Source organism: Chrysemys picta, chromosome 2, assembly GCF_011386835.1.
Source record: "Chrysemys picta bellii isolate R12L10 chromosome 2, ASM1138683v2, whole genome shotgun sequence".
NCBI lineage: Eukaryota > Metazoa > Chordata > Testudines > Emydidae > Chrysemys > Chrysemys picta.
The window spans coordinates 201,393,767-201,411,233 of record NC_088792.1 but is presented as its reverse complement, the minus strand read 5'-3'; the positions used below and the strand labels follow the sequence as shown (position 1 = coordinate 201,411,233).

The 17,467-nt window shown below is 39.5% G+C and overlaps 1 protein-coding gene across 10 annotated transcripts in view; it reads right to left on the bottom strand.

Moving 5' to 3' along the window:
* Positions 1-1,213: 1,213 nt before the first annotated feature.
* Positions 1,214-17,467, bottom strand: part of SPIRE1 (spire type actin nucleation factor 1) — a 172,077-nt gene continuing 155,823 nt past the window's right edge. For 7 of the 10 annotated variants that reach the window (XM_065585230.1, XM_042843128.2, XM_042843130.2 and 4 more), the window contains 7 exons: positions 16,269-16,411; positions 13,438-13,611; positions 9,740-9,877; positions 7,462-7,532; positions 6,951-6,978; positions 6,722-6,858; positions 1,214-5,392 (listed from right to left, as the gene is read on the bottom strand). In XM_065585230.1, the coding sequence (XP_065441302.1) occupies positions 5,134-5,392; positions 6,722-6,858; positions 6,951-6,978; positions 7,462-7,532; positions 9,740-9,877; positions 13,438-13,611; positions 16,269-16,411 (950 nt within the window). In that variant the 3' untranslated portion in view covers positions 1,214-5,133. The remainder of the gene's footprint in view (positions 5,393-6,721; positions 6,859-6,950; positions 6,979-7,461; positions 7,533-9,739; positions 9,878-13,437; positions 13,612-16,268; positions 16,412-17,467) is intronic. The other 3 variants (XM_008164398.4, XM_008164399.4, XR_006172795.2) reach the window with 2 other exon arrangements.

Genomic DNA, 17,467 nt, shown 5'->3' with positions numbered 1-17,467 from the left:
GGCCCTCAAAGTTGCCATAGGGATGGCAGGAGTTCTAACAGCATCAGCTCATCACCAGTACAAATACTGAAGGAAAAATTTAACTTCCTTACTCCTCCCAAGTTCAGGTGAATGGGCTCAGGCTGTAATAGGGCCTGACTGGTTTGTGTTTTGAAGAAATAATGCAGGATCTATGGCTGTTTGGCTTTTTCAGTCGAGTGATCCAATGACCTAATCTAGCTGTTTTCGTATTAGGATATTTTTTGTTAAATATTAAGGAAGAGCAAAAGCGTATTAGTGACGTCAGAGGAAAACAAGAGAATGGACTACATGCCTGTGATTAATATTAACAATTCAGCAGCTCAGTTTTAACTTTGTTACATATCAAAGAAAAAATAAAAATAAAACCAGCTTTCAGCCTTCTACATGGAAATGATTTAGAATTTAATGCTAAGATAAGAGGGATGCTGTCGCACCAGAACACGCAGTTACAGCACCTTTCTGATACCCACTGTGCGATGTCACTTTCACAAATACAATTAAAATAATAAAGACATTCCTAAAAGCTGCACAGAACTTCTGGATGAAGTTTAGCATGATTGCTACCTTCATACCTGTCTAAAGTTGGATCTTCCCCCACCCTCTCTACCTATAAAACATGCAGCCAATCCTAGAAGAGAGAATCAGAGAACAGACTGGTTTTTGGAAAATAAATGATGATGTATGTGTATTTTATTTTATTATTTTTTTCTTGATAGCCTTCCATTTTGGTCTTTGAAAGACTCCTAGTACCTCTCCCACAATGCACATCAACTACAGGCTCAAAAAAAGAGAGGTTGCGTGTAGTTATTTAGATTCTGTAAACAGTTCAGTGCAATTGATGCATATAGGAAGAGTTAAAATTATATACAGCTCTTCAGCTTGTGATATGGAAGGTTTTGGTAGGAATTGGTCATACTGTACTTTTCTACTGCTTAGCAGAAGCAGTATTTTAATGCAAAACATACTTTAATGCTTAGAGTCCAGTGGGTCACATATGCAGTTATATTGCTATTCTAAAGACTATTTTGACCTGTTTCCTTTTTTCGTGTAGCCCAGTAAGTGCTAAAATCTTACTCATCAACACTGCCTTTGCCAAAAGATACAACCATTTGACGTTGGCAAAATTCTAAAAAGCAGTAAAAAATTTTTCTTTACAATAGTTTACACGTGAATAATTAATACACACAAAGGCTATGCTCCAAAGGAATTTTATTGTCTCCAGTTTTTTTTTTCCTTCAATAAAGGACTTAATGAAAAAACCCCATAAGCAATATTGTCACCATGAATGTTGAAAGAATTTGTTTTATACACATAAGAGCCGCCACAAAGGCCTGTTTGCTACCTTCATTGCAGCTGTTAGCAAGGCTGAGCTGGCTTTGAATTCTCAAGAACTGTTTTCATGTATAAAATACAAGACCATTGCATTGCCAACGACAGTTGTTTAAACCCCCGTTGGGTCTCCTCTGATGCACTTATACAAGTCCTAGTTTTATTAAACACAGTTAGAAAAAAAAAAAAAAAAGATTTTAAACACTCATTTAAATGAGCTCACTGTGCTAGTCCCACATTCTTTTCAACAGAAATTCATTTTAAAATGTCTATGGAGAGAGGCTCAACTTTAAATCTAATAATATAATCAATATACATATAAATAAGACTCACTTTCTTTTTAAATCTTCATGGGAAAGTCAATTCCCATTGCTCAATGCATGGCAGCTTTCTAAATATTAATAAATATATTACAGATATTTACAAGCTTTTGTTTTTCTATTCTGACACGGATATGAACTGTAAGCCATAAATAGGACATTGTGGGCAGCTTCATAAGGTACGCAGGTAAAGTGGACTGGTCCTTGACACTTGGAATGGGTTTGTGACACTAGCACGAAGGGTGAGGTGGAAAGCTCAAAATAGTCCACTCCATACTGATCCGGGCAAAGAGTGGACGGTGCTTCTTCCGCCTTTGCTTGACTTTGTTTCCTCTGCCAGCACATTGTACAAGGGCCTATTTTCCCTAATAAAGATGGAAGCAACCAGTGTGGAAAACCCCCCTGGAGAATGGCAGCTCTACGGCAGGATTCCCCTCTCCAGGTGCCTCTGTGCTACCATCGCACAGCCCTGGAGGGGCTGAGTCAGGCAGACGGGATAGAACTGGAAACAGCCAGCCTTTGCACCCTGCTGCCCTCACACACTCGTGGACTCTAAGTTGACGGCCATTCAGTAGTTCACAGGACCATTTTTTGTTCTGTGTTTGTACAGTGCCTAGCACAACAGGGTCATGGTGTGTGACTAGGGCTCCTAGGTGTCACAGTAATACAAACAACACACTTTAGTAATGATGCTAGAAGCAGCGTCAGCTCTCCTCTACAACATCTATGAGGATGCACTGATATGGGAGAGAAGACCTCACCAAGGGAGCTATGCTGCAGGGAGCAAGGATGTTGCACTGAGGGGTAGGCCTTCATGGATGGCCCAGGATCTGCAGGGCTGGAGTCTGACTTCACTGCCCATATACTGGATGGGAGGCATTATGAGGCCATGGCTTCTACCACAAACCCCTCCCAACAGAAAGAAAAACATGCCGGATCCTCTGCACCCCTGAGAGCCTCAGAGACATTAAGGAACACGTTTCCTGCTCCTGCAGCTTTTTCCAACGGGCCATGGAAAGGAGCAGTACATAGACGTATGGGGTGTAGAAGGGGATGTTTCCCAAGAAAAATTACAAACAGAATAATGGGGGGTTAAAATAAAAGCCCTATGTGCTTTCCTGGGAGTTGGCCATCGTGTGAATACTATGCAATACAGCAACGGAAAGAGGTGGGTGGGTGGGCTGCAGGGATTAATTTTGGCACAGAAATATAAGTGGCAAAAAAGTGCAACCTGATTGAGGGGCTATCATATGACTAACGGGGGATCTTTCATTACCCATTTCACATAAATTGCACAGTGCTACCCCCGCTATCGTAGGTCCTTAACTCATCAAGATATTGTAATTTATATGAAAGACCCATCATCCTGAGGTCCCCAGACAGAGGGTGTAACAGCTGCATGGCCCTCTGCAGAAAGGAAAGGGTTAAGAATGGGGACTCACCTATAACTCTGAACTTCCTGTGGTCATCAGTTCAGGCAAACCCTTAACGTTATTACCCAATACTCGCCGTGTGTGCAAACTGTGTGTTTATGTAAATACGATTAAAGGAAAATGAGGATGGGCGTGTCCCAGGATGGGTATAAAGAGCCCTTTGTACAGGCTTTTCAGAACAGCCCAAACACACACTTACCTAATACTAGACTAGCTGCTATGGAGCTATTACAGCTTAACTCGCAAATATGCCTTGAAGGGGGAAATCCTGCACATTTGGGTGGCAGGGATAGGATTCGGGAAGCCTGTGAAGGCGGTGTCAGTGGGTGGCTATTGCCTTTCCACACTGCAGGGCTGGTGCAGTAGCAGTTGCAGAGTGGCTCTAATGTTACTCAATGGAATGTGGGAGCCAGACTCCGATCATCAACCCAGTTCCTCTGCATCAAGTCTAGGATTTGGCGCCTAGTGACTTTTTAAAATGCATAATATTTGGTTCAAGAGATTCTATTTTGTAAATATGTATTTAGAGTTTGAAAACAGATCAACCTTAATTGTATTACAAAAACCCTGTCCTTTGGAGCAGTTCTGAGGTATCTCTCATCAATCTCTAGTACTGAAATGTTAATAAATAGATCTGAATCTTTCCTACTATGATAGTATATAATACAGCACTGTATTGATATTAAATATCGATCTGGGTATGAAAAATGTTATGAAAAAGTTACTGTGTATGCACAGTCGTTGATTTTCAAGTATTAGTAACTTGGTTGTGTTAACTTATTTTTAAATACCAAAATGACCTATCTCCATATTATGGACTAAACTCTAATTATGTTTTAACTGCTTTAAAAACAAAACATTTGAATCTAACAAAAGAGCAAAAAGCATGTGATGTTTGTTAACATTGTAACATTATTGAAACTTTTAACAGCTAGACTTTTTTCTCCATAAGTTTGTTAAAAAGCAAAACAAGGTGCTCCTAATCTGAGACTCTGTTGTCTCAAATTTCATCAGGATCCTACATTTTACAGCCAATTTATAAACCCCTGAAAAATGGGATTTATAATGGATATGCTCCCGAACTTTTAATTATAGCAGTGCTTGTGTGTTCCACTATAATACAAATATACATATTACCCATACTTCCTCTCTGGGTAACCATGTTACATACTTTACAGAATTCAGTTAAATTTAGAAGCCTCTCATTTCCCACCCTCCCCATCGAGTGTACAGCTCTATCTACTGCTAAAACTACTACTACCAAATATAATAATCACAATACATTCAAGATAAGGAATAAACTACTCCTACCTGCACAGGAGACACTTATAATTACACCGGGGCTTAGAAGTAGAGCAGCTCAGGGAAAATGGCCCCCCTTTTGGGCATACAACCTATTCAGATATTTTGCACTAGAACACAGACATTATCAAGTTCCACAATGAACCATGATCTCAGAGCAGTAACAACAGTTGAAAGAAAGATAATGTTGATAGCACTAGCAAAACCTTCTAGGTTTTGTGCTGTGAGACAATGAGACCAACAGCCCACACTAGGTTTTTGGTGTACAACATGGCTCCATGTGCCATATAAACTAGAACATGAACACTATTAGGTTGGTAATGCCAATATGACTTACTGCTTACAATTGTGCTAACATTGACACCTGTGTTAGATTTGGTTCTCCTTTAGGAATACAATTCAGCTCTTGTCCTGAAAACAATTCAAGGAATGATAAAAAACTGAATGCAAGTAAAGGCTTTCTATCTGCACAATGCGCACACATACACACAAAGGCAACATTTTCAAACTATTGTTTCCTTCCAGTGCCAATGAGTTATTGGCTGGCCTATTACATATCATTATCTACAGATATGAATGTAGAGTCTGTGGAAACTGTAGAGTAGCAAACCCTGTGATCTAATGCAAATTCAAGCTCGTTAAGTAAAACAAAGGGAAGGACAGTTTCAGTGATCTTTCTCACGGATGCTGACCTGATGAAGACAAAAGCAAAGAAAAAGGCACAAGACTCAGATCTCATTGATAGTTCTCTCAGAAGGGCAGTATTCAGAGGGGCCTGGTGATGCCATGTAGAACGACTGTGTTTTCCTTTTTAACCTGGCTCGTTTGTTGGCCAGAGAGAGGCTGCGCCGGCTTGAGCTGATGATTTCTGAAATAAACTTTTTGCAGTCCACACACACCTCCATGGTGCTCCAGTCCTCCATTAACTCTTTGGGAAACTGCAGATCTTCATTTGATTTATCCACAGACTTAGACTTTGTGGACAACCTTAAAAACAAAGAAACCGTCCCTTACTCATTATCATTACTTACATTCAGCACTACTTTGGACGCCAATGGAGACACCTCCCAAAGAGAAAGAATACGCTATTCCTGTCCCAAGTCTTGCTGTTCCCAACTTAATGAGGGTGCAACAAAGCAGTAAGAAAAGGATGGAGATGGGAAGACACGTCAATAAGCTTACATGGTTATTCAGTGAAGGCTAGTGTAAAGCATGATTTGGCAAAGAGAATTTTATGAATGACTACATGGATGTCTTAATTTCGCTAATTTGCATGTGTCAGACACCCTGGCAGAAGTGGGTCTTAAAGACAGACTTGCACACAGAGAGAGGGGTCCATGGATCTACATCCTGACCTGATCCAAATGAAACAAACCTATGGCTAGCGAGTAGAAAGTGTTTGACATGTATACAGAGGTGAAAGTAACTGAAAGGACTTACCGGTACGCCAGAATCCTGAGCAGGGGGTGTGGCCTCAACAGATGAGGCGGGGCCTTTAAATCACCAGGCCCTTTAAATCACCCCCAGAGCTACCAGCTGCAGAGACGGCTGGGAGCCCCAGGGCTCAGGGGCAATTTAAAGGGCCCGGGGCTCTGGCCGCCGCGACTGCAGCGGTGCTCCGGGCCCTTTAAATCGCCGATGGAGCACTGCTGCAGTTACCCCAGGGCTCCGGCAGCAGTGCTCAGGAGGTGATTTAAAGGGCTCAGGGCTCCGGCCTCTGCAAGGAGCCCTGGGCCCTTTAAATCGCCAGCCTGGGGAAGCTGGTCCGGTCCGGTGTACTGGCTCTTGCCGGTACGCTGTACCAGCTTACTTTCACCTCTGCATGTGTAAGTCACTGTCTAATAAGGGAGAATTTCCCTATTCAGTTACCAAGAACAGACAGATTTTTCTTCTGAGGATCCATCTACACTAGAAAAAAAATGTGAGAATATTTATCAGCTGTACTGATATTACTATCATTGTCAGCTATAGTATAGACAGGGGACAGAGCACATTTTAAATATCGTGTCAGCAAGTCTTATTTAAGTAAATATAGTTTATATTTACTAAGTAGTAAATGAAAAGTAATCAGGATGGGTTTTGTTCCACTAGAAATGTAAGGAAAAACCTCCATCTTTATCCAATGGAAAAATGAAATTGGTAAGGAAAGACATTTATATCTTTGGGTTTCTAAAAAGATATGACAAACATTGGAAAATTTAAACAAACTACAAAAACAGAGCCTAGTATATTATGTCTCATTAGCAACTAAGAGACTGAGAAGATCTTATGAAGAGCTGCTACCAGAAGCACAGATGAACTAGGAATGTCTCTCACCTGGACATGCTCCTAAGCGGCCGGTGGTGACTGGTGGAGGGTTTTTCTGGTCTCATAAAACTGTCTCCTCTCTGCAAAGCAGAAGGTCCCAGAGAGAAGATAGGAAGGGTGGAGTATGGCTTTGATGGCAACCGCATCTGTTACAAGAGCAGGAGAATGACAGCCTGAAGTATCGTTACCAAAAAGACAGCCTTTCTGAAAGGAACAAATGGTAGGTTCCTGAACTTACCTTTTTGCAACACTGTGAACATACAGGCCTGTGTAGAAAAGTAAAAGTCTGAATCATTCAGTGGAAAGAAATGTTATTTAAGTAAGACAGTGTGGAGTTCCATATTTACTGCCTTATTGACTATCACCTTAACGTTTGCTTAGTTTACAGGTAAACATTTTTTCCCCAACTGCCAATACTACCAACTCAAATGGAATCTGAAATTCTCTTTGTTCTTTTGGGTTCACATGTCACCCCAGAGGATTCTGTAGAATCTATCTCATTGCCTCATACCCATATGGGCTCTGCTGGGCTAACAGAGGAGCACTGTTACGGTTTTACTCTAAAACCTGAGCCGCTCTGACTCTGAATATATTAAGGGAGCAGGTATGTTGAGTAAGGAAGAGCCATTTTTAGTCATTTTTCTGACCATAACTACATTTCAAAAACAAAACCAAATAACACTGTGAATTAAAATAGAAACCAGTGAGGTATGAATCCTAGTATTATTTCACTCTGAGCAAAAACTCACCTCTTACAAAACTGACAGGTGTAGGACCAGGTGAAGAAAGAAAACCTCCTTGTTCGACAACAGAAACAGAGCTAAAGAAATTTAAAACAGAAGAGACTGCAATGTTAGCAGTACAGTCCTGGAAATAAAATTGCATGCTTCTAACTTGGCCTTTGGTGAAGATGCACAGACTGAAGTTGGGATAGATTTATTTGATGAGTTTAATGTGCAGGAGCCCAGGGGAGGAAAAGGAGACACTGTAATTTTTTTTTAGTGATCTGTAATCTATGGAAGAAAAATACACTGGCAGATGGGTGCTCTCATATTAAATCCCCCTGAGTCACATGATGCATGATTTCCCAGAAGCTTTAAATTCCTTTTAGCTTGTTACTCATGAGCCTCTGAATGTCATGCCTAAGGCTCAAAAAATAAGAGTGTGAGATTAATGCATCCTGTTTACCTTTGGAGGACAATGGAGCCTTAAAATAATCCCACTTGCTTTAAAACTCAGAACATACAATTCAGCCAGGCAAAGAGGGGAAAAAAATTCCTCACCCACTTTATTCTAAATGAATTAGAAGAACTTGTTGACATCTCTCATTGTCTCTTTCATATACAAGGGCCTTGGTTCCACAGTCTTTATACAGGGAAAGTTTCTGTGACAGACTGGGGGCTCTGGGTCAAGTTGTGAACCCTGTCTTGTTTTGTGGGTACCATTTTGTTTCCAGAGCTCCACTTTAAACTGTAATCTTCATTTTGGAGTGCGACCCTCATGTTGTATTGCAATCTCCAATGTGGATTAGAGCACCCATTTTAGTGGGTGGGGGCTCCAGACCTAGTTGAATGACTATATCTGATAAGTTGGCACAGAGCAATCCAAAGCCAGCAGTGCTGTTTGTCTTTCTACTGCCAGCCCAACCATAAGAAGAAAGATTATCTGCACAGAAGCTGAGACATGGTGGGGGTGGGATGCAGGGAAGGGACTGTAGGACCTAACCAAAGGGGTTATTTAAGTGGGAATACTCTATGTGAAGGAACTGTCTACTGCTACATGCCAGGACAATACGTTAAGGACAGAGAAGGCAGGACCAGCTGCTTGGCCTAGGGATGCTGACCAAACCCTGTATTCACAGGAGGGGTGAGATAACACTGGGGACTTTATTCAGGATTTTGTTTTTTCAAACATCTGTAACTCGCTCATGTGCTTTGTTAAGAGTAAAGTGTCTGTGGTTAAGAAATTCCTTTGCTAAGCCTTTGTTCCTTGTTTGCCTGCCATGTTGTCCCTGAAGGGGCAAATCAGGAAGCTCAAAGCACCCACAGAGAGGTGGAACATATGTAACAATTGGAACTTGGTAAGGCTGCGTCACTGGTTCTAGGTCCAAATGGGGTCCCAATTCCCAAGAAGGGTAGCAGATATAGGGTCTTGCACTTGGGAGCATGCATGAGAAACCCAGGGCTAGGAACAGTGATCAGACACTATCCAGACCCAAGGCACTTAGAAGCATGTGGGAATCAGCAGCTGGGTCCACTCACAACAGACTGGTGTCCATTCAGACAAGGGAACTGGACTTGGTTGTGACAGCTTCCATTGATTTAAATGGGAATTAAAAAAAAAGATACTTTATATTGTAAAACTTTTATTATATCCTATTTTACCTGTAGCTCTGGTCTCTCCAGAAAAAAATATGAAGTAGCATGGCTGTGTATGTGTGTGTGTGTCTAGGGCAGTGGTTCCCAAACTTGTTCCACCGCTTGTGCAGGGAAAGCCCCTAGTGGGCCAGGCCGGTTTATGTACCTGCCGCATCCGCAGGTTCGGCTGAGCCGCCGCTTCCAGCAGCTTCCATTGGCCTGGAGCAGCGAACCACGGCTACTGGGAGCTGCATTTGGCCGAACCTGTGGACGCAGCAGGTACACAAACTGGCCCGGCCCACTAGGGGCTTTCCCTGCACAAGCGGCAGAACAAGTTTGGGAACCACTGGTCTAGGGGAATGATGGGGGAAGGATGTTTTATTAAACTTAAGGTAAAAAAAGTGTGAGAGAGAGACCGCGCACAACAACTACCAATACAAATTTTTGACGTTTCCATATATAAACCAAGGAAACTGGCCCATATGTTACTTCATGTAGGGAAAGTTTAGTTTAGTTTCTCCAATATAAATTGAAAGTCAGACTGGTCAATTACTAATGAAAATCTGGGACCTGAATTCTGGTTCCAACTCCTATTCTTTCACTGACTGGAATCTGTGTGATTCACCTCCCTCCCTAACAGCTCTCAGTGGATCAGCTGAAACAAGCATACCTTTCCTTTTTTGAGGGCAGTGTAGACATCTTTATACTGCTGGTACTTTTCCAGCTCTGCTTTCACCAGCACCTGACGAATGTGCATGACTTCCTCCACTGTCAGAGCCAGACATTCCACTGGGTAACAAAATTCCTCCTGGAAGCCAAAAATCTACATTACTATGTAACCCATCATCTTTTCAAGATTTCAGCCTAGAAAGCCAGCCACCTAGTTAGTAACTTCAAAGAAAAGATTTCACAACCCAAAAACAGAATAGCACTGGCTGATCCATGGGCATCACATGAGTTTCAAACGAACTAAGAGACTGATTATGTGCAATTTTTTCTATGAGCACTTACATCATCTGACACCTGTTTCCATTGATTTTATTTTATTTATTATGAATATTTGTTTTAGCCAATTACAATTCAATTTTATAATTTGAAAGGACACAAAATGATTTGATACATAGGTGTAAAAGATATTTCTTGGCACTGTTCCCTTTGATAGTATGTTGCTTAAAGACAAGCAGCTTCTCTGAGACTTTGTGGTGCCCAGAGTAGCTGCAGAAAGCGGTTAGTAGCCACCTCCAAAAGAATTTTTATTCAATGGTACCACATATTGGTAATCATGGTTATAATTAGAGCCTGTGAACAAAATCTAGACCAAAGGAATAGAAAATGTATTATATGCAGTTAATACACCTTCCCTCCAAGATGATGATAATGTCAATTTAAACTTTATTAAAGTAATCTTAAAATATAAAGTTTGAGCAAAACAGTTAATCCATTGTTGTGTTCTTACTAGCAGGGAATTACACCCAGGCTACTAATGATGGAACTACTGCCCATCTGTGAAACTTCCATACACTCTGTGCTAGTGCATTTAAGAGAATAGCAACCCTGAGCATATGGCCTCTAACTTCGGTACCACAGAATAAAAAGCCTCGTTCCCATCTGTAATCCAGCCCTGAGGTTGATTGTATGGTTCTAACAGAAAGACAGAACTGCCCTGGGAATTCCCATCACTTTTTGCTTAGTGCACCTGTTCACTTAGCCCAGAGGGGCTATGGTGCCGAAGTGACACAGAAATTTAATGTTCTCTGAATAAATAAAGGAAATCTCCTCTGTACACAAAGAAACTGATGACAGCACTCTACGGATAGCTTGGAAATCTAATTGATAAATCAGAGTGCTCAATTTAGATAGATAGTCTTAAAATTCTGTTCTGACTTTCAATTAGAGAGAAAATATTTTGATCTCTGTTGCAGACCTGGCAAACATTAGCATTTAGGAACCACTATATTTTAAAGAACTATTGTCCTATCTACCTAGAAAAGGAACATAAAGAAAATTCACCCTGTTTAAGGTACCCACAAAAAGCTAAAATTGAATTTATTTTGATTTTCTTAGACAAGCCAAACCTCTGGGGTATGTTCTTACTGGTGACACTTAGTTTTCTGGAAAAACCAAACTCTATCAAAACCAAATGTGATTTCCTCTGAGAGGTGTAAAACTCCATGAACATACAAAATATGTCATTTCATTAGCAGCAAACTTCCACGTAACCAGCAGCTAGCTGTCAGTATTGTATTTTAGATCCTTATGATGACAGCACAATACTTTGGGAGGGATGGAGAGGAAGAATAATGGGTGAGAGAATGCGGGGCAGGCAATGCCAATGAGAAATTTATTTTCTACAGAATGAGATGTCAGGATGGTGTTTGTGGCAAATGAGATTTACTAAATGCTTTTGATCAATCACAGTTTTCAGTCTTTTAGAAAGCTATTTCCTTACAGGAGGGATATTTTTCCTTTAATACAATCAAGTATCATATTTAATTCTTCCCTTAGACAACAAAATATTCATTATGATGAAGATTTAAACACTAATTTGTTGCATATTTAATGACATGATAAATACACGTTTCAACTTTTAAAGTTTAGCCTCTTTAATATGTTTCTTTAATCTCTTAAGATGCTTTATCAATAAAAATTTGTTTCTGTAGAACTAGTACTTCAGATGTTTACTAGATAGCAGAAGAATGATGTGGATCTGTTCTTGCAACCAGCAAAATTAATTTTCATTAAAACTTGTGTGAATAGCCAGCAGGGAAAAGGGGGAACATGGAAAATGTTCACTTGTTTAAATGCTAATGTTTTAATTCCAGCAATTACACAAGGACAACAAAGCTTTAATGCAACATTAAACAAAAGTTAAGTGATATACCGATTTCTGAAGAATGTTTAATTTTTTTCCTTCTCAGAATAAAAATAAGTACATGCCGAATCTTTAATTTCAACATTAGCTCAGTCTTTAAATTAAGCTAATCAAAATTACACTAACCACTGACTAAAGTTTACAAAAACAGTAACATTTTAGAGTTTTAGCTTTAACTCCTATCATTAATCCTTGTCCATGTCATAGGGGCTGCATATGGTAGTGTGTGTAATGTCCTAAGTCCTCTGCAATACCTACACTCAGCGGAGCGTGTTAAGGACAGAACCTGGCTTCTGAATTTACTTGTTTTTCTGGATTTGAATCCAATCATCAATTAATATTAATTAAAGACAGTTTAGTGTGGTTATTTTAAATGGAAAAAAATAAGCCATGTTAAAAGTACTTTTCTGTACATAAAAAGTTAATGAACTTGTAAAGAATTTGCTTAACATTTTGACTATGTAGTCATAACATATCAAGGGCTCAATCAGAGCTATTACAGTGTAAGTGTGGTGACTTTATATGAAGAATAACATGTAGTCTGAATTACATCTCCATAATAGGAAATAAGTGCTTTGTAGATTATTTTCAATACAGCCTCACCTAAGAGCTTGTGCTGATTATGTATAAACAGTACATGTTTCATATTAATGTATTTATTATACCCAATGTGTTGTAAAACTTTGCATTACAAGTTATTACCATGCATTCAAAAGCGTCACAGCAAGAAAGTAATGTATTCAAGTGCTGGGTGAAATACAAAAGTTATGCAATTCAGATTATGTTAGGCACTCTAAAGTCTATGCCTAACTAGACATCTTCAGTCTGGAGTACTCAGTTAGATATCTCTAGACTACAGATAGTCTTGCAATATTTTCTGGTTGGGACCAGAAATGGGAGGGGGAAAAACCCACTAAATTTCAGAACCTTAAAAATTGTTGGTTCCTGTTCAGTTCCAAAAAATGGTTTGGGGGAGTTATTTTCTTCTCAACTGGTTGGCCTAACCTGGTGCAAGCCAACTACTGATCATGCTGGATACTTCTGATACTTAAGTGCATCGAAGACTAAAACCATTGTTAGGGTTTTAAGTAGTATTTTGCTTAGAAATGCCATTCTATTCCATGATACGGTATGTCCTGTTAAAGCAACAAACAGCTTAATCTTTTCAACACAATCCAAGGATCACAGTGGTTTTGCTTGTGAAGGTTGGTGGATCTTCATGTGCTGTACATTTAAGATTTGGAAAACGTGTCCCACTGATAATATTATGATGTTGCATTTTTAGTTTGCTGTCCTTTCACAACTGATTTCTTTTTCCCATGAGGTGATTGAAGGATCTAAGCACACACAAGTATTCTACAAACATTGAAATCAATCTCAATCAGGAGTAGTGTGCCAGCCTAAGCTGTTAATTCTTGCCACAGCTTAGGAAGTGCTCCCCCTAGAAGTCATGTGCTTGTAAAGATAATTTCCAAAGCCAGCATAAAGAGGCAAACCTTTGGGGGTTTCCACCTGCTGGTAAAAGCTCTGTCACACAGATAATACATAGCCCTTGCCACTCCAAACAGGGCTGCTTCAAAGGGATGAGAGCTGAGCAGAGAAGCTGTTTGTATGGTTGAAAAAAATGGTCTGAAAGTCGTCCTTGGAAAAAACTTGGTTATCCTAGGAACCTGAACAATAGATAGGAAGCAGAATAGGGAACGCTAAACATGAATGAAATAGTTAGCAGGGATTCTGGATCATGAAAATAAGAAAAATCATGAAGGCTTTCACACATACACCTCAGTACACTGACTGTATCTTACTGATTAAGTACCAAGTTGGGTGACTTTGGTAGGTACACCACAAGGCCAACCCTGGAAAAATAGTGAACTCTCCAGTTGCAGTTTCTGCAACTTCTCATTTACCATTGATATGCTGACATGAAAAAGGGCTCTGTTTGGAATTTTTCCAAGTTTGTTTCTCCCCACTCCTCTTACTTTAGCACTAATTGGTATGCTGAGATGCCTGTTCACAAAATCCTAGTTAGTATGCGAGACAGACCAGTTGCCTGCTAATTCTGCTAAGAAACTGTAGCAATGGCCTTTTTACTTTGGCACTGATGTCTATTTAACGACAAGCTCTTTCACCTTGAAGGGAAATTGCTGTCACTGGAGCAGATAAGAATTTGAAACTCCATCAATCCTGGAGGAAAGGATGAAGAAGTGTGCAGTCAAATAAAAAGTAAAGCATTTTTTTGCACTTATCTAGAGGCTTCCACTCAAGGAACTGCAGTATCACAAATGCAGTGTTTGGTTTAGAAAATAAGAGATGCCAGCTTGTATGAGTGGTGAAGAATTCCACATCAGGGTGCAGGAGCTGGTTAGGTTACTGGTTACACTAGTACTGAAAACCTTGCATTGAATTAAAACAAAAAGATCAAGTGATTTATCAGTTACCCACCTCCAGAGGGCACTGTTGCAAAGATTAAAAAATATATTTAACAGCGGCACATAAAACAGACTGCATTAAAAGAACATAATTTCAACATCAATTTTCTTCCTTTTCACTTCATACAGAAAAAGCATGTTGAACAAGTTGGGTGAAGGATTACAGAGTGTTCTTTGGAGTAAATAAACTGTCCCCACATGATCTGAAACCCTCATTTATGTGACCCTGCAGGAATCCAATAGATGTTTCCTTGCTGCTTGGCTTGAAGTTTCTGCTGCTTATTTTTGTTGTTGTTTCAGTTTGGTAGGCCAATTAGAATTTTTCTCTCTTGGTTTTAAAACACAAACACACAAACGAACAAACACACCACTTGACAGCTGCCAAATACCAATGAACAGCTTATACAGAAGGAAAGATATATTTATGATCATTTGAAATAAATCACGTGAAAAACTTAATCAAGCTACTTAAAACAATGACCTCATATTTAAGCTTTTTTAAGTCTCCAAGTTTTGCGCTGGATCGATATCAGTAAATTGGCTGGATCAATATCACGATGTAATTTGTTTAGAAATACTGGAAGTGTAAAACAGCAAACACCTCAAAATGATACTACTTATGTGAAAACAATCTTGTGGTCCCACATACAATGACTGCTGTACATTGTGGTAATGAAATTCTTTTTACATTGATCATGCCCTCATCCATGACCTCTCCTCTTAAGTGTTAGAGGTTCCAAAAGTTACACTCCAAACAAACTCTTGGAGAAAAAATTCTAGTTGTGCTATACTCTGCAGGGTTCATTACTGTTCCTTGAAAAATGAGCTAAGAGTACTGAATGCCATTCACCCAGGATCACAAGCTGTATTCAAGCTAGAAGCATGTGATACAAAGTTAATTTTTTTCTTGTGGAGAAGTGGGGAAAATATCCTCCGTATCCCTGAAGACTATTGTGTTATTACACTTCAACCTCATCACTCTGAAGGACTTGCCCCACAGCCACCATCTCTTTGGCCAAAGAAAAATAAATAGGACTTCAAAGCTCATCAGTGCCACTGTCAAGGGGAGGACTGGTGAGTATTCCTTCCACTGAAGGCTCCTATCAATCTCTCTACACATAGATACCTCAAAGGGACACTTGGAGCCCCTGCTGCTAGGGAAAACAAGAGACCAGGAATTGAACCCAGGTTTCTCACATGAACTTGCAAAGTACACTGTGCCAGCACAAAAGAGCCAACATTCCGTCCCCTTTGCCACTTAGGCGCTGTTGGAAAACAGTTCTCAATTAAAGCTAATTGATCAAATGTACTGTACGTTCTTTTCAAGGAGCAAAACAGTTTATGCCTCAGTGACCTCAACAATGCAATGTGGTCACACCAAGAGTTGGACTCTTCAAAGATTTTTCTCTCACATTATGACTTTAACCAAACTAGCTCTTTACAAGGGAGGAAGAGAAAGACATTCATTCCTTCAGTTGTGAATTCAAATACTCCAATAACAAAGAGAAAATAGATTAGCTGCTTTTCCATTTGAAAGGAGGCAACTCCTAATCTGTTATTTAGAAGCTATATTATTTTCTGAAACAGGCTGAAATAAAAACTAGAGATGGGACTGAGTCACCAAGTTCAGATCAGGATCCATATTTCTCCAAAGTTCTGGGACATCTGAATCTGGGGTTTTGGTTCAATACAACATCAGAGGCAGAAAATTTAATCTTGATCCAAACTCCCCCAAAAATTCAGGACTGGTTTGAATTTGGGATTTTGTTTTACATGCAGCTCTAATCACAATGTAACTAAGTTTTAATGTTGTTTAAACTCTTAGAAAGCTTCTATCTTATCACCACTCTGGAGTTATTGAACCTCCTCACACTATAGCCAATGCTCATGATACTTACAAGTGACCGGGAGCTCTGTTTTGAAGGTGGTAGGAACTGCCTCACGTTAGTCGGCGTTTCTTTTTCAATGGAGTGTCGCCTCTGTGGTGGTTGCCGCCTCTCTGGCTGTGGTGTGGAGGATATTGGCAAAAACTTCGGAGGCACTAAAGATTCAACCAGCAGAAGTTAAACAATGTTATTGAATGCTCATTGGATTATCACTGGGAACAGCCACAGTTTTGGTGGAAAATGTATTGTTAATTTCCAAAGTAACACAAGATAGAATATCTTCATATAGTCTTTAAATGGGTCATATTTTCAAAACCAACTGATGAACTGCATGTTCCCACAAAAATGCAAAGGCACCTACACAGTTTCACTCCTATAAAAAAAACACTCGTGGGTATGCAATTACACTACTAACGTGCAAATGCCAATCTTTGTGCATAATTCAGGTTTCTGAAGGTGCAGTTTGCAGGTATTCACTCAAATTCTGCTCTTGTTGAATATAAATTTTAAAATCAAAGGGCACTGAAGGATGCACTCAACTTACTTTGCCACTGTTTTCATAGAGAGAGCGTATGAAAAAAAATGCTAATAATAATACAGAAACAATTTCAGAGAAACCTGTGTGTTTTGGCAACATGAAAATATTTAGACACACACTGTCAAATTAAAAATCATGCTAATGTCAATCTATTTTAACTAAATATTGTTACAGAGTAACATCTAAGATAACCATAATTGAAAGAGATGACAGAGAAAAATATATTTCTCTATTTTGTTGTTTTACTTGTTGCATTGGCAGCACTTTGTTTATTGAAAACACTAGGGATTTTTAATGTATTTACAACCAACTATTCTCAGTGGAATTTTATAAAAAGTTCCAGGACACATTTCTATTTGTCTTAAATTATATAAAATTTTCTTTTTAAAAAAATCTACATTTAGAGCCAATTGTGATTTGACAGTGATCCTTTAAGGGGCCGCCAACATGTATCCCACATGTGCTGAGAAAAAGTCTGATTCAACAGTATTAGAAGATCATCCGTGTTAAGCAACCAATTTTTGCCAATCCCTCGTGTGGTTGAGGACGACAGGTTTCATTGTTCATCAGAATAATGTTAAAGCTCTAACAATAATTCAAAGATCTAAATCAACTACTTGATAGAGAACAGCAACTGCAGCATATACTGCTGTACAGCTGAAATGGTTAAAGA